This window comes from Mangifera indica, chromosome 12 (genome assembly GCF_011075055.1).
Source record: "Mangifera indica cultivar Alphonso chromosome 12, CATAS_Mindica_2.1, whole genome shotgun sequence".
Classification (NCBI taxonomy): domain Eukaryota; kingdom Viridiplantae; phylum Streptophyta; class Magnoliopsida; order Sapindales; family Anacardiaceae; genus Mangifera; species Mangifera indica.
The window spans coordinates 11,425,557-11,446,738 of NC_058148.1; the positions used below are offsets into that span (position 1 = coordinate 11,425,557).

The following is a 21,182-nucleotide window of genomic DNA, read 5'->3' on the forward strand; positions in this document are numbered from 1 at the left end:
AATGATGATTGCCACTTTATATTTGAAAAAGTCAATTTTCCACTTTCTTATTAAATTTTGACCAAAGGATTATTTCCCACATGTTGTTATCTCAAGTTTTCTCTTATTAATTTTGAAAATTTCATTTACTTACCCATTAACGATTAAACTTAATAGAACCCTAACTCCTTAAATTTTTATCCCTTTTTTCTCTCCAAACCCTAAAAACTAACTATTTCTCCCCTAGGTCTAGTTTTAAAAAATGATATTTCTCCCTAGGGTTTAGTTTACAATCTCGGCGCCAAATCTGGTGCCATCGCTATTGACGAAGCTTTCCCCATATATCACCATACTCCGACAGTCTCTCTTCCCTCCTCTGAAATGTTAATTGATGTGAATCCGATTTGAAAAGACGAAGCTATTCGTCTTCCCAAACGTCAAGCTTCGTCAAGAGATGAAGCTCTTCGTCTTCCCAAACGTCTTCTTCTCGGAGATGTTTGGAAAGATAAAAAGTTTCATCTCCCATGTCTCGAAAGTTTCGTTAGAAGTCGATCGAGTGTTCAACTAAGTGGAGAGAGACCGTCGGAGGGAAAAGAAGTTTCGAGAAAGAGAGACCGTCGGAAAAAGAGTAAGCTTCAAGAGAGAGAGGCCGCCGGCAATGACATTGGAGATAGTGTTAGAGATCTAGAAACTAAACCCTAGGGGAGAACTGTCATTTTTTAAAACTTATGTTAAAGGGAAACTTTTAGTTTTTAAAGTTTAGGGGGAGAGGAAAAGTAGATTATATTTTAGTTTATTTTTAATATTACAGATAAAATAATGATTTTGTTCCTAAAACCGTTAACTTTAACTAGTCATAGATAGGTATTTGAGATTTTCAAAGTTAAGTGAGAAAAACTTAATAAAACAACATACTTTGAAGGGGAATAAGTCTTTTGGCTTTAAATTTTTTTAATAATTATTAATATAAATGTGTAAATGACGTATAATCATATATTTAAGAGATAAATTGTAATTTTTGCAAACATCATAGACATTAATAAAAATTTTAAAGGGGTTTTGAAATTAAAAAAAAAAGGTGTTTTTTAATTTTTTTTAATTTTTAATAATTGATAATTACATTTTCAAAAAACATAACAAATTAAAAATATAAATATCATATTTTCAAAATAATATTTATATTATCATAAATTTTTATTATAATAATTAAATGAAATAATCTAAATATTATTTAATTTTAAAATTAATAATTAAATTTAATAAATAATTAATTAATTAATTGTGTTAAACTCGAAGAGTGAAAATCCTCGTTTCATTCAAACTTGTGGGCGATGGTCATTGCCCTTCATTTAATTATTATATAATATAATATTGAGAGAGTGCAAGTCCGGACCATTTCTATCCCAACTCACCCACGGGACTCTATAAATATGGTCAATAGATTTATTTTCATGTAAGGTTTAATTCATTATCAAATTTTATATAGATTTATTTGTTAATAGTTAAATTTAATAAAATTTGTTAGTATTAAGAGTATAATTATTATTTAATCAGTAATATTAAAAAAATAAATATTTATCTCATTTTTTATCATAATTTTAAAAACTAACAATTTTTATCGTCTAAATTTTAAAAACTTATTTTTTCCCTTAAGAGTTTCATTCTTTTCTCTTCCTTCTTTGACAACCGAACTCCAGAAATGAAATGATGAAACACGAAAATGAAGATGGGATAGACGAAAAATGACAACGGAATGTGAAGATCCGAAGATAGAGATGGGATAGACGAATTATTAACTTATAATCTCTAGTTAATTTTTTATTTGTCTTCTAGAACAGACGATTTATATGAAACATCTTTGATTCATATGAATCATCAGTCAAAGATGTTTCGATTCAACGATTTGTCGTTGGCCGATGATTCATTAAATTGAATCGAACATAGGTTGTAAAAGTGAAGATGAATCACTTTCTTCAATTCACATGAATATGATTTTGTTGAGCTATCTTCGATTGGTCGAACAATTCAAGAGGTGGGAGGGAGCATCAACAAAGAAAAAAGATGGGTAATCAGCCAAAGTCTGATTGTAGGAGAAAGAAAGGAAAAGAATGAAATCTTAAGAAAAAATGAAGTTTTCAAAATTTAAGATAAAGAAAAATTATTAATTTTTAAAACTGAGGTGAAAAAATGAGATAAATTTTTTTTAATATTATCAGTTAAATAACGATTATAATTTTAATACTAACATATTTTATTACATTTAACAACTGTGGATGATGGGTGAGTATTTAGATTTTCAAAATTTAAGGGGTAAGAGCGGCAATGGAAAAATCTGTGGGTGAGCTGAATTCATTTGGCCTATAAATATTTCCACTCTCGTTGCATGTACTGAATTCTTTCTTCAGGTAAACTAAAAATGTCATCTCCTTGTATCCTCCTCTTTCTCCCTCTCATTTTCCTCTTCTCCTCTCTTCATCTCACCACTTCACAGCCTCAATCTCAACCCACTTCTCTCGCCTGCAACTCCACCCCCTACCCCAAGCTCTGCCGCTCCCTTCTCCGCGCCTTCAACTCCTCCCCCTCCAACCTTTACAACTACGGAAAGTTCTCCATTAAACACTCTCTCAAAGAAACCCAGCAACTCTCCAAAGCTATCAAACACACCCTCGCCCACCACAAACAGCGCTCCAAGCTCTCCCACCTCGAGCTTGGCGCCTTGGAAGACTGCTGGCAACTCATGGACTTCAATGTGGATTATCTGGACTCCATTGGAACCGAGCTCAAGGCTGCCGAGTCGATGAGTGATGAACTCGTTGACAGAGTCAATAGTTTGCTGAGTGGAATCGTCACGAATCAACACACCTGCTTTGATGGTCTGGCTGAGTCCAAGAGTGGTTTTGCTACTGCTTTGTATGAACCACTGTCGAATGTGACCCGGTTGTACAGTGTATCGCTCGGTCTGGTGACTCAGGCGTCGGAGCGAAACTTGAAGAAGAATAAGAGAAATGAAGGGTGGAAAAACCGGTTTTTGAAGAACCCGAACCCGGTTCGTGAACAGCTGGAAACTCTTATCAAGGTAATTAAGCCATGTATCTATGAATTTTCATTAAGTATATAATGAGATGCATTATTATTATTAATAATTTAAAACAAAACATAAATTATATATAGCTATGAAATTATTAAAAAAGCTCTCATTATTATTATTAGTTTGTAAATAATGTCCCATTGTTAATTTGAGTTACGGCTAGATTTCAACTGAATTTGTTAAAACTCAAAAACAAATTAGAAATAAATTTAGTTCAAGCGATTCAAATTTAAATTTAAATCTGAAAGTTTAATATATTTAAGATCAAGTTTTAAGAATATTTAACTCATCATACTTATAAATATATAAAATTTTAATACAAATCAATTAAAATAATATTATTTAAATTAATATATATCTAAACGATATCATTTTAGTTAATTTTTATTTAATTATAATATCAAACTAAAGTCAAAGTTTAATTTGAGTTAAATTCGAGTTTAACTCTCTTCGATCTGACCTTGAGGGCAGGTTTGGAAACTAATAATGGAGTTAGCTAAATGGGTGAGAATGTAGGGCGACTTTTAGGGCCCAACAAATCTTAGTCACATGGGTTCAGTTGAAGTCAAATACGCGTCGTATGATATGAGTGGCCCAAAAATGACCTGTATAGACAGATAATCCACCGACATTCTTGTAGGTTTGAATATAGAATTATCTTATTAACAAATTGAAGTAGAGGTAGAAGACAAAATGGGACGTGGAGACGGGTGGCATGGCATTACTTTCCCACCTCATCATTGACTTGGTAAACTTTTGTCTTTTCTCAATTGGATTAGAACGAAATTACAATAGAACAATCTAAACATAGTTGTCAATCTTATGACATTATCTGCATGCTAAAAATTAATATTAGATAAATTTTATATCAAAAAATTATATTATATAGTTTCCTATGGTACTGTATGTCCACAGAATGTTTCAATTACTAACTTAATGATTGACTTGTTAACGATGCTATATATGCAGGTACTGAGAAAGGGGTCTTGCATTAGGTGCCATAAAGGAGAAAGAAGCCTTGATGAATTAGAAAACCAAGGAATTCTTGTGAACCAAACCGTGATTGTGAGCCAAGATGGCAGTGATACCTTCACCACCATTGGAGAGGCCATCGCATTTGCTCCAAACAACTCAAAGCCCGAAGATGGATACTTCATAATCTACGCAAAAGAAGGGTACTACCAAGAATATGTGGTCGTTCCTAAGTATAAGAAGAACATCCTGCTCATCGGAGACGGGATTAATCGCACTGTCATTAGCGGAAATCACAGCGTCGTCGATGGCTGGACTACTTTTAATTCTTCAACCTTCGGTAACAATGAATTTACATGTATATAAATACATTGCGATAGTTATAGATGATCGATATATAATGACGAGTGTTAACTGCGATTTTTATTAATGCAGCTGTCTCTGGTGAGAGATTTACAGCAGTTGATGTTACATTCAGAAACACGGCTGGCCCGGCGAAGCACCAGGCGGTTGCATTGAGGAATAATGCGGATTTATCAACATTCTATCGATGCAGTTTCGAGGGCTATCAAGACACTCTTTACGTCCATTCTCTCAGACAATTCTACAGAGAATGCGACATATACGGAACTATAGACTTCATTTTCGGCAATGCAGCTGCCGTCTTTCAGAGCTGCAATTTATACGCCAGGAAACCGATGGTGAATCAGAAGAACGTGATCACAGCTCAAGGAAGAACTGATCCGAATCAAAACACCGGCATTTCCATCCACAACTGCACCATTCAGGCTGCGCCCGACTTGGCAATGGACTTGAATTCCACATCAAACTACCTCGGCAGGCCCTGGAAAGAGTATTCCAGGACAGTTTACATGCAATCTTACATTGGCGATTTGATAAATCCTGAAGGGTGGCTTGAATGGAATGGAACGGTGGGATTGGATACTTTATATTATGGGGAGTTTCAGAATTTTGGACCGGGGGCAAATACTTCCTCGAGGGTGAAATGGCACGGTTATAATTTGATGAATGCTACACAGGCTATGAATTTTACTGTTTATAATTTTACAATGGGGGATACTTGGTTGCCTTATACCAATATTCCATTTTCTGAAGGGTTGCTGGTATTAAATTAATTAAATTGTAAGGTAGGTTGATTATTATGGGAGAAAATTCGATTCTTATGCTAACAAGGACATTCAATTCATCATCTCAATCTCATTAATCGCAATCCCTTATGCTAAATTGCCCTCATAATTCGATATATTAATGATTGGTGCAACTTTCAGCATTGTCACATTTTGTGATTCAATATTCATTTATATCGCATGTGTGTATACAAAACAAAACAGCTCAAGTATGCATGTCTGAAATGAAAAGAACACAGTACAAATGGAAAACGAAAAGGATAAAACAAAACAATATTTCTCAGAACAAAAAATCTTTGATCATGATCAAAGATTCAAAGTCCCGGTTTATAGCTAACTCTAGCATCCGAAATCCACTTCTTCCCTCGCAAAAACTCCTTCACTGTAAACTTTTCAGCTTGGTTTGTACTAATTTTTCTCAATCCCTTCCACTTAACTCTATTTTCGGTTGAAGCTCCAGGGCCATAATTTTTATACTCTGCGTAAAATATTGTATCCGGAGCTGAATCTCCAGTCCAGGGCAACCACCCTTGCGGATTAATCAGATTTCCTATCATGGAATGCATATAAACTGTGGTAGAATAATTTTTCCAGGGCCTTCCCAGGAATGTGTTCACTCCTGTCAGGTTTCCATACGGCAAAATGGTGCAATTCTGAATAGAAATTCCCGTATTCTGATTTGGATCAACTTTGCCCTGAGCTGTGATGGTATTCTGTTGTCCCTCCATTGGTTTTTTCGGTAGAATGTTGCAGTTCTGGAAGACCACTGCCGAGTTTCCGAAAATGAAATCAACCGTGCCACATACGTCGCATTCTCTGTAGAATTGGCGGTTTGAATGTGCATAGAGGGAATCCTGGAAGGCGTCAATTTGACAGCGGTAGAATACCCCTTGATCAGCCGATGCCATCAGCGCCACCGCCTGGTGCTTCTGTGGACCGGCAGTGTTCCGGAACCCCATATCTCGTGCAATGAAACCTTTACCGAGTACAGCTGCAGAGAAAACATCAGGTTATAAAGAAAGCAAAATGTTGCAGTTGGTTAAGGAAAACAAACTTACCAAATGTTGCAGTTGAAAATGTGGGAGTTCCATCGACAAAATTGAGACTTCCAGAGACAACTGTTTGATTCATTCCATCTCCAATTATCATAACATTTTGTTTTGTCTTTTCAACCCTCACATTCTGAGTGTAAACTCCTCTCTTCACATAGATTATGAACCTCTTCTTGCTTTTATCAGGAACCGCCTTCAGGGCCGCACTGATTGTCTTGTATTTTCCCGTCCCATCGTTTGCCACAACGGCATTTGCCTTCTTCTTCAAGCTATCCGAACTTTCAATTAACATCCTGTGATCTCTTGAATTCAACCAACTCGGCTTGTTATCACCTTCCGGGCGACTCATTAATCGCCTCATTTGCATAGACTTCGTAATCCTCGAAATCCAGGATATAATCGCCAGGCTATTGCTGGTCAGTTCGATGGAGTTCTTCAGATGGTAATTTACAATCTGTTTTCCTACCGATTCTTCTTGAAAGCCGTCAATGCAAGTTTGTTGATAAGTTCCTGCTGAACTCAACCATGTTTTGAGATCATCCACTGAATTGATCGCATATATCGAATCATTAACATGATCCAAAGCCAGCCCCAGAAGTTCTTTGCAATTGTTCCAAGCTTCAACCGAAAATTTGCTAGTAGTAACACCACTATAATCAGTACCATTTTCGGAGAAATATTGGGAAACTTTCAAAAGTTCATTCCAGGCGACTTCCATCGACAATTTAAACACATCTTCAGGCGCCATTGTCGATAATCCCTTCGTGGCATTACCAAGACTATTGTAACAAGAATCTTTATACAATGTTACATCACAGGCAGCTTTAATGGCAGCTGAAATTGCCCCATCATCATTCCTGGAACCCTCTTCAGAGTTTTCACTAGCATGAGTGCCCACGACGGCGGCAACAACAATACCAATGAGAAGGATGGAAGACAGACTAATGATGGTAATTCGCCTCCTCGTGTTCCGGCGGGCCTGGTCCGCTGCATCAACCTTGCCATAGGATAGGAACGACGACATGCCGATGGTGATTTTGAAGAGCTTGGAAATCAATGAAATGGGGTGGGGATTAATGCATATTTTGGAATGGTTGATAGGGATGTATAGGGAGATTATTATAAGATCATGAAGAGCAATTAGGTAGAAAAATCAAATAATTGTAAGTGATGTTGTACGTGCTAGACAGTAAGGCTTGAAATTGCTAATAATAAATATATAACAAAGGAATTTTGAAGCTCCAAGTTCTATTATTTTGGAGTGGTTCTCATGTTTGAGTTTGTATTCTTCTTTCTGGATAATTTATTAAATTGAAAGTTGATAATAATAAATTAAGCAGAGACACGGTTACAGTTTTCGGTCAATATTTGTCATAAACGATTCACAATTTCTTGTACTTTAATATATGAATTTGTATTTTGACAAAGATAGTCTGCAATTATATATTTTCAAGTAGTTTTCCCTTCAAGATTATAAGTTGACGTATTCATATTGATGGTAAGAAGTTTCTATGATAATACCACACTGTCTGCTCTATATATATTTAGGGTTGTGCAATTTTATTCTTTAATATCTTGTTTAACCCTAAAACAAAATTTTTAATATAATTAGTGGTAGAGTTTAATAAATTCTGCCTCAAGATTCACTAAAAATAATTTGAGAACAATATTATATATATATATTTTTTATACATAATTTAGGTATACAGATGATATATCATCGTGTGATTAAATATCATTTTATTTTTAACTTAAAATTATTTAATCACATCATGACGTATTATCCATACATCTAATTTATGTATCATAATCATACATATATACATATAATTTTATTAATAATTTTAACAATTTTTTGTCAATTTGGACCCATTTTTCATCAAGATATTTGTCATCTCACCAATAGATTGATTACTCGATATAAAAACCCTTGACAAAACACCTACCCTCATAAGGGTAAATAAATTATTATTGCAAATTCCATGAAGTATAAAAAAAATGATTCAAAAATTGTTTTTAGACGTGTCAAAGGGGTCTAGCTAACCCCCTCGATTTCAGCACAATCTCCAAAAATATGATTCTAATAATTATAAATCATATTAAGCTTGTGAGTCATAGAAGTCATGTTGGGGTCTTAGGAATTCGGTTCAGCATGATCAACTATCGTGTGATGAATAAAACACATCGATGCATCATCTAGCAACTTGCATGATACCATGCATATTAACAACACAAATTAAACTTGCATTAGGATTTGCATGTCCCTTCTCACATTCAACTTAAAAAATGAGTTCGATGATAGCCTTAGGGGATAACTTTTATTTATCATCAACCCATATGAATGAGATTATGAGGCAATTGACTTAAATTTGATCTTTTAATTATAATTTTAATCTATAATAGACCTAAAAACGACACATATAAACTACAATATGATATATTACAAATATGATCATATTATAAGCTATACATATTTAAAATATGAGTAACAAATTGATGTTAAATTTGATTTTAAACTAACCTTTTATTTTAAAACGATACTTTTAATATTATATGAACACAAACTCACAAAAAAGTTAGCACATTATATTACTATTCCACGTAATAAAAAATAATAAAATTATATGTATATATTTTGAATATACAAATAAATATTTATTTGATATATAACATTATATGATTAAGTGATTTTGAATTAAAGATAAAGTAACACTCTATCATACTATGACATATATAAGTATATACTCATTTGTATATTTAAAGTGAGTATATACAATATTATTTAATAAAAGTGCTAAAACATTCTATTTAGTTTTTTAAAATTTAAAGGCCAAAAGACTTATTCCCACCCAAGGTTTAGTGCAAACTTAAATTTATACCTGCTAACTTTCGAAAACTTAAATACTTCCCCGTCTTTTAAATTGTGTTATTATTATTAACGGTTAAATTGTTATTTAAAAATTTGATTGAAACTCAAATTTTAGGATTACTCTTAAGTTTTGAAATTTTATTTTTGCTCCATAGCCTCATATTTAATGTTCCAATCTCTCATCTTTTCCCATATGTAGCCACCCCCTACCTTCTGAAAAATAGTAATTTCACCCCCTCATATAACATTAGTTTCCAAATCAACTTCGATGTTGTTCTCCCCTTGTCACCGCTATCCTCCTTTGTCAAGACCTAGTCGACATTGCATCCTCCCTTCATCGCCCCCCACTTCACTCCCATTCGACGTAAAATCTGACCAAAACTAGGAAAAGATCCCACTCAATTTCGGTCCGATTCACATCGACATCAATGCAACTAGGAGGAAGCATTGACACCAATGTGATGAGAAGTGTCAAGAACAAAACACCTTCGTCGTCTTCTTTTGAGACGAAGATGGATCGTCATCTTCGTCTGGAGATGAAGATAGGTCTTCGTCGGTTGATGATGGCTGAAAATTAAATGGGATTGAGAGAGAAGTCGGGAGGAAAAAAGAACGCGGTTGTCACCATCTCCAACCATCAATAGTAGTGGTTGAAAAAACTCTAGAGAAAGCTATTTATTTTTCAAATTTTGGGTGAGAAAAATTTATTAATTGTTAAATTTAGGGAATAAAATGTGGTAGATTTTTAGTTTTTTAAAATATATTTGTTAAATAATAATTTTATTTCTAACAGTAATAATAAAATTTAATAAACAAATAGATATTTTGCTTTTTTAGAATTAACAAGTATGACTTTTGGGTATCATTAAACCTTGGGTGGGAAAAAGTCTTTTGGCCAAATTTAAAATTAAATAACAAATATGGCAGTGATGCACAGAAATGATTTTGCTTTGAGCATCAGATTTGGAAATTAATAAATTAAACAAATAAAAAAAGGTGCTAAAAGTACAGAAACAAATATCGAATTCATTAAAAATAATTTTTAATTAACATGCATTGAATTTAGATAATTGGATATTTGTGAACATTATTCATTCAAGCCAGGCCACAAATTAACATTTAGCTTTGAACTTGTAATACACCAAATCAAATCTAAAATTAATTAATTAATTAATTAATATTAATTAATCGCTAATTGCGAAAACTGAACTGCACGATTTCATATCGCAGACTTGCAGATTGAACATTAAGACATTGATAGCTTGTAGTTTCAAAAGATTTCTGTAAATTTTAGTTTCGGTTATAATTTTGTAAATTTGAAATACAAAAATGATTAACATTTTTTATCCAAGTTGATTTAGTTATTTCGACTCTTTATTAATAAAATATAAAATAATGATTGTAAGTAAATATAAAAACGTATATTATGCATCTTTCAAATTTTAATAAAGAAGGTATCATGGCCATTTCAACTATGACTTAAAGATTCTTTTTTTTTAATTCAAAGGTGTGGGCGGGGGCGCTTCCCACCTCTAAATCCGGCCGAATTGTGGCTGGTTCTTCCATCAATGACCTTTATGGCCATATATCGATTCGGAATCTTTTCATTTTTTTTACCAGAGTTGTCAACAACAGATAAAGAGGATAGGTTAAAGAGAGGCTCAATCAATTCTACTTGTCAGATAAATAAGAAAATAAATTATAAATCTTAACAGAAAAAAATATAATTTTTAAAACTTTTAGATAAAAAAAAAATTATTAATTTTTTAAGGTTTAGGGTAAAAAATGAAATAAAATTTTAATTTTTTTAAATATTATTAATTAAATAACAATTTTGTCCTCAAAACTAATGAATTTTGTTAACTTTAATTACTGATAAATAGGTATTTAAATTTTTTAAAGTTAACAAATAGAAGTTTAGGAAAAAAATAACCCTTGGGTGAGAATAAGTCCTTTGGCTTTTTTTAAACAATAAAACTATATGTATTTATTTTAAGTACATAAATATATATATATTTATATGTGTCATCATGTGATTAAGTGATTCTAAATTAAAAATAAAATAACACATAATTATATGATGATAACTATAAATATGTATATATTTATATATTTAAAATAAATATACATAATATTACTTTTTTTTAAATATATAATTACCATTTTTTAATATTATATGGTTTATAGATCTGATCTGATCTGAAGTTGGGAAAAGACTCAATTATTAAATATATGGCCATTTCAAATGTAAGTGGGCTCGGACTAACATCATCAAAGCCCAATCTAATAAGTTGAAAGCTTGACAGGTATTTAATACTAATTATAACAAATCTACAAGTTGAAAATTATCCTAAACGTGTATATAAAATTAAAAAAGATTCAGCCACAATATTTAAGATAAATATCTATTCATGAATTGTTTCACACACGTGTCTAAATTTCATATTAAAATTTGGTAATTTTTTCTATAAATAAATTCATTTAAAATTAACTCATAATTCGACGAAACAAACAAAAACAAAAAAATGAAGGCGCGGCGTCGTTTAGCGGAGGCGAAAAAAACAACGAGAAACATGGCGGAGTGATGTCGTTTTGCGAAAAATGAAAGGGATGGAAGAAGAGTCGAGCGGATGAGAAAGAGTTACTGTTTGTTATTATTTATATTTAATTAAATAACAAAAAAAATTTAAGGAGTGACGCGTAATCCATTTTCGCGACAACGTGGGGGCCACCTTTATTTATGCGTCGTTTTATCAGTGGCTTTCACTTTCTCTAGTCAAGTCCGGCGGCCACGAACGTCTGTCCCCATTAAATTAAAAATAAAATAATATTTAATTATATAAAAATATATTATTATTATTAGCCAATTTAAACTTATTTAGAAAATGTAGCATTAACAGGAAGAAAAATAATTTTATTTAATCATGACGGGTATATTTTTAACACGTCAAATTCAAATTTATTATAGAGCAAATTTGGAAATGATATAAACCACAATAATAGAACCCCATAAAGTAAACAAATAATATTATGTGTATCTATTTTTAGTACATAATTTATATACATAATGATATGTCATCATATAATTAAATAATTTTAAAATATGTATCATCATATGATAAAGAAATATCTAACCACATGATAATATATCATCTGTATACATAAATTATGTACTAAAAATAGGTATACATAGTTTTATTGTAAAGTAAACAGATTAACTCTCTCAACCTTAACCGCAGTTAAAATGAGACCTGACCATGGTTAATTATCGCACCTAAAAAAATATATATAAATAATAGAATAAAAGTTAGTGTTCTTATCTCTCCATTTTGCAAACGCTGCCTTTTCCCCTCTCGCTCTTTCTATACTGCAGCAAAAAGCTGAAACAAAACTGTTAATCTTCATTTCTCTCTCTTTAGCCAGTTTCAGTCTCAGCATCAACAGACAAACTTCGATGGCTCAGACCATTCCTTGGTTTTCTGGTACACTGGTTATTCATTCATTTAATTCATTAATTTCCCACTTATGTTTCTGTTTTCTTGTTTTGTTTTCGTTTGGTTTTGGAAGTGTTCATGCAAGGTTACAACATGAATTGAGTAAGTGGGTTGCGCCTTGTTTTTGGTTTCAGTACGTAGAAGTGGTAAAGTTACGATTTTTTGGTTCAATGAAATTTATGACAAACAAGGCTCAGTTTTATCTCTCTTTCTTGTGATATCCTTCTGGGTGTATCAAGTTTTTTTTTGTAGTGTGATTTACGATCATTTTTTATCTTGTTTAGGCCACGTTTGTGTGGCTCTAACTTCATGTTTCCGGATTTCTATTGATAATCAGTTCCCCCTTTTCCTAGCTTTACTTTAAAAAGTTGTTTTGGTTTATTTGTGTTTAACTATAGGAGAATCTCTCTGTGAGCTTGTTTTTAAAGCTAAACCTTATTATTTCTTCCTTTCTGTTTATATGTTCAATGCCTTGTTTGTGTAACTGCAGGCAGATCTGGGTTCTGGTAATTCTCTTGCTCATAGTTTTTCTATTTTTTAAAAGTTTTGTTTTGGTTTAGATTTTTTTCTGTTTGAAAGTTCAGATAAGTGTGTTGATTTGTATTTTCTTGAGACTAATTTTGTTGATTTTTATGACTAGGCTTTTATGAGTTTGTTTTCATGTTTGTGGTACTTGCTGTTTGCTTGTATCATTGGATCTTACATTTATGATTTGATTTCTTGCTCTATTTGTTAACTATATGGCTTGATTTCTTGCTGTATTTGTTGACTTTACGGCTTTTATGGAAGTTTTTATCTCATTGAATTGGATTTATTGTGGAGGTTACCAATTCCGTGTATTGGCTTTATAATACTGATTTCTTTTTGTTCTTTTCAGGTGTTCACATTTGATCATCCGGGTCATCCTGAATTGGGGAATTTTTTATTTTGGAAGTCTTTATAGGGATTGCATTGGGCTAATATTGTCGGAAAGTGAGATTTTTCGATACAAAATATCTGTTGTCGGTGCTGATTTTTATTGCTTTTGGTAATGGGAATCTTTGATGAGATGGGATTTGGTGGAAACCTTGATTTCCTCTCGGCTCCTCCCTGTGAAGGAGAGACAGCTCTGGAGCATGAACCAGAGGCGACTGTTGAGAAGGACTTAAGTGATGAAGACATAGATGTGGATGAGCTTGAGAGGAGGATGTGGAGGGACCGAATGCTTTTGAAGCGACTTAAAGAGCAGAATAAGGGTAAGGAAGGAGTTCTCAGTGTAAAGCAGCGTCAATCTCAGGAGCAAGACCGGGAAGATAAATCTAGTGAATATAGAACAGTTTTGTGCATTGGCAGAGATAAGATGAAGAAAATCAAATTTTGTTGTAAGTTATGAAATGCAGGCTCAAGCGAATTTCTGAGTATACCCCCAAGGTTTTAGAAATAACATAGCTCACCCTGTCACTAGTGAGCCATTGATGAACTGTTAGGATTTATAAGATAATGGGTTTAGTCTAGTAAGTTAATGGTGTAAAGGCTATTCTCATTAGCATTAGTCAAATTTGTGATAAGAATCATGTTATTTAGTTTTCAAAAATCAATTGCAAAATTATGAATGATTAAGGCATGTGTATTCGACCGGGAAATAGGTCAAGTGATAACTGTTATTTACTAACTAATCCATCTTTCTTGTCATAGTCCTAAGGTTGATTGTGTAGAAATATGACATTACAAGCTTAGTTACATGAACTACAGAGATCTTGGCAAACTTGTAAAGAAGGTTGTTGTGAGAGGGCTACCTTAGCTTGAGTTAAACATGGGCAAAGTATATGGTTTATGTCAACAAGGTAAGCAAATCAGAAATTCTCACAAACCCCCAACTCATTTAGCAACTTACTATTGTGTTGGACTTACTTCATAAGGATCTCATGGATCAAATGCAAACTGAAAGCATTGGAGGAAAAAGGTATATGTAAGTGGGTATTGATGATTTTTTTAGACATATATATACGTATCATTTTGTATTTGCTTAGTGATTTGATGAGCTAAACTTGATGTCATAGATATAGGTTAAGAGAAATCTTAGCTTAACTATGTAAAAAATTTGATATCCTCTTTTACTTTCCAAATTTAATTTTTGTTTGCCAAATGTGTTGTTTGAGAATTAAGCTAGAAACCATCTTTCTTTGAGTCAATCCAAGCTAAAAGTGAAACCCACATCACAATCTTCAAGTGCAGAACGTCAATAGATCTTGCTTGCTTAGTTTGGCAATGTGCAGAGAGCTTCAAAGAGTCTTGATTGCACAGTTTGGGGATGCCCATTAATGTGCATGTGGGTGGAATTAATGAAGAAAGAAGAGATGGGCTTCACAGCCATGACCAACATTTAATAAAATATTATTCAACCCTCGCAACTAATTTTTTGGCCAAAAAGCTTATTGCCACCCAAGGTTTAGTCGAATTCCAAACTTTTATCCACTAAGTTTCAAAAATCTAAATATCTACCCATAGATGGTACATAATTTCCAGACAAAAGTTGGAGAAACAAAACTTTGGTGTGTGAAAGAGTGTTTCCTTCACGTTGCAGCATCACATGCAAGAAATAAATAAATATGTCAAACCGACACCAAGACATAAATGGCAATAATGTTATTCATGCATACACTCTTCTTAACACTAAAAATATTCACGCTCTTCTTCATCTTCCCCACTTTGTTGTCCTTTTTCTACGCCTCTAGCTTCTTTCCCATGTTGGAATTAATTGCTACCCACCCAATATCTCTCACTTGCATTAATTTCTAAATGATTTCATTCAATATACAAGAGAATTATGTGGGATATATACACATACAATTATACAATTTTCCGACTTCACTTACCTTTTACTTTTCCATGTTTGAATGTAAATTTTATCTATATATATATATAGAGAGAGAGAGAGAGAGAGTAACATTTTAAAAATTGTTATAAACATTCTCTCAACTTAGGATTGTATTAATTTGGGAAATTCCTTATTTTTTCTTGGGACTTATAATAGGAGCAAATTACTATGTCCCAAGGTTTGATGAAATGATTATTGCCACTTTATTACTAGTTAATTTTTTATTTGTCTTCTAAGATAGATGATTTATATGAAACATCTTTGATTCGTATGAATCATCAGTCAAAGATGTTTCAATTCAACATTTGTCTTTGGCCAATGATTCATTAAAATTAAATCTAACATAGGTTATAAGAGCAAAGATGAATCACTTTCTTCAGTTCACATGAATATGATTTTGTTGAGCTATTTGCGATTGGCCAAACAATTCAAGAGGTGGGAGGGAGCATCAACAAAGAAAAAATATGGGTTATTAGCCAAAGTCCAATTATAGAAGAAGGAAAGGAAAAGAATGAAATCCTAAGAAAAAATAAAGTTTTCAAAATTTAAGATAAAAAAATTATTAATTTTTAAAACTGAGATAAAAATTTAAATAACGATTATAATTTTAATACTAACAGATTTTATTACATTTAACAACTGTAAGCGATGGGTGAGTATTTAGATTTTCAAAATTTAAGGGGCAATGGAAAAATCTGTGGGTGAGCTGAATTCATTTGGCCTATACATATTACCACTCTCGTTTCATGTGCTAAATTCTTTCTTCAAGTAAACTGAAAATGTAATCTCCTTGTATCCTCCTCTTTCTCCCTCTCATTTTCCTCTTCTCCTCTCTTCATCTCACCACTTCAGAACCTCAATCTCAACCCACTTCTCTCTCCTGCAACTCCACCCCCTACCCCAAGCTCTGCCGCTCCCTTCTCCGCGCCTTCAACTCCTCCCCCTCCAACCTTTACAACTATGGAAAGTTCTCCATTAAACACTCTCTCAAAGAAACCCAGCAACTCTCCAAAGCTATCAAACACACCCTCGCCCACCACAAACAGCGCTCCAAGCTCTCCCACCTCGAGCTTGGAGCCTTGGAAGACTGCTGGCAACTCATGGACTTCAATGTGGATTATCTGGACTCCATTGGAACCGAGCTCAAGGCTGCCGAGTCGATGAGTGATGAACTCGTGGACAGAGTCAATAGTTTGCTGATTGGAATCGTCACGAATCAACACACCTGCTTTGATGGTCTGGCTGAATCCAAGAGTGGTTTTGCTACTGCTTTGTATGAACCACTGTCGAATGTGACCCGGTTGTACAGTGTATCGCTCGGTCCGGTGACTCAGGCGTCGGAGCGAAACTTGAAGAAGAATAAGAGAAATGAAGGGTGGAAAAACCGGTTTTTGAAGAACCCGAACCCGGTTCGTGAACCGCTGGAAACTCTTATCAAGGTAATTAAGCCAAATAACTAAAGGTACAGAAACAAAGATCGAATTCATTAAAAATAATATTTAATTAACATGCATTGAATTTAGATGATTGGATATTTGTGAACATTATTCATTCAAGCCAGGCAACAAATTAATACTTAGCTTTGAACTTGTAATACAACACCAAATCAAATCTATAATTAATTAATTAATATTAATTAATCGCTAATATCTCTACCATTAGGATGTGTTAATCTCTAATTGCGAAAACTGAACTGCACGATTTCATATCGCAGACTTGCAGATTGAACATTAAGACATTGATAACTTGTAGTTTGAAAAGATTTCTGTAAATTTTAGTTTGGGTTATAATTTTGTAAATTTGAAATACAAAAATGATTAACATTTTTTATCACAAGTTAATATAAAAATGATTTAGTTATTTCGACTCTTTATTAATAAAATATAAAATAATGATCGTAATTAAATATAAAAAAGTATATTATAATGCATCTTTCAAATTTTAATAAATAGTTGTCTAAGAAGTTATCATGCCCATCTCAACCATGACTTAAAAGATTCATTTTTTTTTAATTCAAAGGTTGGGCTGCTTCCCACCTCTAAATCCGGCTGAATTGTGGTTGGTTCTTCCGTCAATGACCTTTATGGCCGTTTATCGATTCGGAATCTTTTAATTTTTTTTATTAGAGGTGTCAACAATAGATAAAGAGGATGGGTTGAAAAGGGTCCAGTCAATTCTAATTATCGGAGAAGTAAAGAAAAAAATTGTAAATCTTAACAGAAAAAAAAATTAACTTTTTAAATTTTTGGATGAAAAAAAAAAATTAATTTTTTAAGGTTTTATGGTGAAAAAAATGAAATAAAATTTTAGTTTTTTTTAATATTATTAGTTAAATAACGATTTTATTTTTAAAATTAATTAATTTTGTTAACTTTAATAATAGGTATTTAAATTTTTTAAAGTTAACAAATGGAAGTTTGGGAAAAAATTAAACCTTGGGTGAGAATAAGGCTTTTGGCCTTTTTTAAACAATAAAACTATGTGTATTTATTTTAAATACATAAATATATATATACATATATATGTTATTATGTGATTATGTGATTTTGAATTAAAAATAAAATAATATCTTATCATATGATGATAATTATAATATGTATATATTTATATACTTAAAATAAATATACATAATATTATTTTTTAAAATATATAATTACCATTTTTTAATATTATATGGTTTATAGATCTGATCTGATCTGAAGTTGGGAAAAGACTCAATTATTAAATATATGGCCATTTCAAATGTAAGTGGGCTCGGACTAACATCATCAAAGCCCAATCTAATAAGTTGAAAGCTTGACAGGTATTTAATACTGATTATAACAAATCTACAAGTTGAAAATTATCCAAAACGTGTATATAAAATTAAAAAAGATTCAGCCAGAATATTTAAGATAAATATCTATTCATGAATTGTTTCACACACGTGTCTAAATTTCATATTAAAATTTGGTAATTATTTCTATAAATAAATTCATTTAAAATTAACTCATAATTCGACGAAACAAACAAAAACAAAAAAATGAAGGCGCGGCGTCGTTTAGCGGAGGCGAAAAAAACAACGAGAAACATGGCGGAGTGATGTCGTTTTGCGAAAAATGAAAGGGATGGAAGAGTCGAGTGGATGAGGAAGAGTTACTGTTTGTTATTATTTATATTTAATTAAATAACAAAAAAAATTTAAGGAGTGACGCGTAATCCATTTTCGCGACAACGTGGGGGCCACTTTTATTTATGCGTCGTTTTATCAGTGGCTTTCACTTTCTCTCGTCAAATCCGGCGGCCACGAACTTCTGTTTCCCCCTTAAATCTGCTTCGGCCTCTCTTTAATTTACATAATTACCCTTCTTCGCATTTTCGCTATTTATTTTATTCGATATAAAATTAATTCTGAAAAAAAATAATTAAAAAAAAATCTTAATTGTTAATGAGGGCCCTTAAAAGAGGGTGGCAACGAGATTTTTTTTTTTTATGCTACTGTAATAAGATATTAATTCTGCACTTAAGTTCAATTATATTATAACAGTCCAATGGTGTGACCAAAAGGGGGCTACATAGTATTTAACTCATATAACTAAAATATCAAATTTGTGTCACAATTTAATCGAATTTGTACTCTTTAAATCTTGTTTCATAGCACTTTTTTTTGAAGGGTAATATTTATGAGGCCAAAGGATTTATTCCTATCCAAAATATGTTATTTTTCCAAGTTTCTATTTCTTAATTTTAAAAATCCTAAACACCTACCTATAAACAATTAAATCTGTTAATTTAAAAACAAAATATCATTTCATTTATAATATTAAAAATAAACTAAAATTTTATTTTATTTTTTCCTCCTAAACCTTAAAAATTAAAATTTTTTCTCTTAGGTCAAGTTTTAAAAAATGGCATTTCCCCCTATAGGGTTTAGTTTTCACTCTCCAACACAAAATTTAGCACCATCATCAGCAACGAAGAGTTCTCGATGTATCACCATGCTCCAAACGAAATCTTTGCCATTCAGAGTTTCAAAAAAAGGGAGGGAGATCATCGGAGCATGGTGATGCGTTGGAAACTTTTCATCCCCAACAATGATGTTTGAGATTGAAAACTAAACCTTAAAAGGAAAATGTCATACTTGATTTAATAGAAAATTTTTAGTTTTTAGGGTTTAAAAGAGAGAAAAAGAGATTAAATTTTAAGGGTTTAAAGTTTCGTTAACGTTAACCGTCAATAAGTCGACAAATACGATTTTTAAAGTTAACAAATGAAAACTTGAAAATGTAGCATACTTTGGGTGAGAATAAGTCTTTAGCCTATTTTTGAGGGGAAGTTGTTACATAAATATTATCTATGTTAAATGATTGTTTTTTTAATAAAATTATATACATTTAGTTTTAAATATTTAATTGAATACTCAAATAATATATCATCATATGATTATCTGATTTTGACGTAAAAATAAAGTACATAATTGCGCACTTAAAACTAATAACCATAACATTGCTTTTTTTTTTTTCCTTTCTAATATATAACGTTGATAATCTCAACACCATTTTCCTTAGCCGGTTAAACCTTTATTTGCAAACAACAACTATTTCAACAATAATGTTTTGATCTTCTTCTTAAAACAACCATTTTGCATAGGAACCTTAGCAAGAGAAAATGTTTTCTACTATCATTACAACAACAATAATCACAATTTTCAACTTAATATGCACATTAACAACTAAACATGCGTAACTAAAAGTCTAATCCATTCACTAAAAATATTTAGATAAATTATGGACTTATCTATACCTTGTTAGATTTGATAACGTTAACCTTATTTTATACGAAAACTTTGCGTCTTGGCCAATCTCAGAAAAATATAAAATGTAACCCTAATGCCACGTAAACTTTTTCAATTTCAAAAAAGTAAAAAGATTTAGTTAGAACAATTTTTGTGCTGGTCCAAATTCAATGTCATGGTTCCATTTTGACTAGAATATGCCAGAATTACAAAGTTGAAAATGAACTAAAACCCACGTGCGTCAAATTACTGGCTGTGACTCCTCGTCAATTTCACAATGTCCCACCATTTCTGGTTGGTTTCTTAAAGACTTTGACATTTTCATTATCAATGATTACGCACTAATTAATGGGATAATTATATATTTATCAAACTTACTTAATAAATTAATTATTTGCTGATATACATTTAACAAACATGGGTTTTGCTATTTTCAAAGCTACTTTTAGATTAAAAACATTTTTCATGTATTTTAAGGTTAGGTTTTGTACGATACTTCCATTGTGAAAAGAAAAAAAAAATCAATTGGACATGTTTTCATAATTTTTATTGAATTTTATCTTTTAAATTTTAACTAAAAAATAATTATATATAAATAATAATATATTATAATATAATTAAATATTTTAAAATTAAAAATAAAATAATATTTAATTATACATAAATAATTTTATTATAAAAATATTTAAAAACACGAATTCCAAAGTATAGAGGAGGATAATTTATTTAATTAATATAATAATAGGTGGATAACTTAACGAAATCTTAATTAAATGTAAATCAGGTGGTTAATAAGCTATGTATTTGACTTTGCATATTAAACAATTCTTAAATTTGATATGAGAAGATCTCAAAATTGTCAATGTCAATGGAAGTAATTTGTGGCAACTAGAAGGGCCAACACCCACCATTCACCCTAGAAAGTAAATTACAAATTAAAGGAAAAATA

General features: G+C 31.8%; 2 protein-coding genes and 1 long non-coding RNA gene across 3 annotated transcripts; 2 read left to right on the top strand and 1 right to left on the bottom strand.

The window, feature by feature from the left end:
- The first annotated feature begins 2,384 nt into the window (after window positions 1-2,384).
- LOC123192749 (probable pectinesterase/pectinesterase inhibitor 25) lies at window positions 2,385-5,255 on the top strand. Its single transcript, XM_044605396.1, has 3 exons — window positions 2,385-3,055; window positions 4,037-4,379; window positions 4,475-5,255. Exons 1-3 carry the CDS (start codon window positions 2,396-2,398, stop codon window positions 5,173-5,175), a joined length of 1,704 nt encoding a protein of 567 aa, XP_044461331.1. The 5' UTR covers window positions 2,385-2,395; the 3' UTR covers window positions 5,176-5,255.
- Window positions 5,256-5,501: 246 nt separating this feature from the next.
- On the bottom strand, window positions 5,502-7,263 carry LOC123230368 (probable pectinesterase/pectinesterase inhibitor 46). The gene is made up of 2 exons (XM_044656557.1): window positions 6,246-7,263; window positions 5,502-6,178 (listed from the first exon to the last, which is right to left on the bottom strand). The coding sequence occupies exons 1-2, from the start codon at window positions 7,261-7,263 to the stop codon at window positions 5,502-5,504; spliced, it is 1,695 nt and encodes a 564-aa protein (XP_044512492.1).
- Window positions 7,264-12,370: 5,107 nt separating this feature from the next.
- LOC123192499 lies at window positions 12,371-14,205 on the top strand. The gene is made up of 2 exons (XR_006496888.1): window positions 12,371-12,590; window positions 13,480-14,205. It is a non-coding gene; the product is annotated as an uncharacterized LOC123192499 (long non-coding RNA).
- The last annotated feature ends 6,977 nt before the right edge of the window (window positions 14,206-21,182 follow it).

Coding starts and splice junctions, on each gene's coding strand:
- LOC123192749 (XM_044605396.1), top strand. CDS start 2,396: ATGTCATCTCCTTGTATCCTCCTCTTTCTCCCTCTCATTTTCCTCTTC. Junction 3,056..4,036: donor AGCTGGAAACTCTTATCAAG/GTAATTAAGCCA, acceptor CTATATATGCAG/GTACTGAGAAAGGGGTCTTG. Junction 4,380..4,474: donor TTTTAATTCTTCAACCTTCG/GTAACAATGAAT, acceptor TTATTAATGCAG/CTGTCTCTGGTGAGAGATTT.
- LOC123230368 (XM_044656557.1), bottom strand. CDS start 7,263: ATGTCGTCGTTCCTATCCTATGGCAAGGTTGATGCAGCGGACCAGGCC. Junction 6,179..6,245: donor ATTTTCAACTGCAACATTTG/GTAAGTTTGTTT, acceptor TTTTCTCTGCAG/CTGTACTCGGTAAAGGTTTC.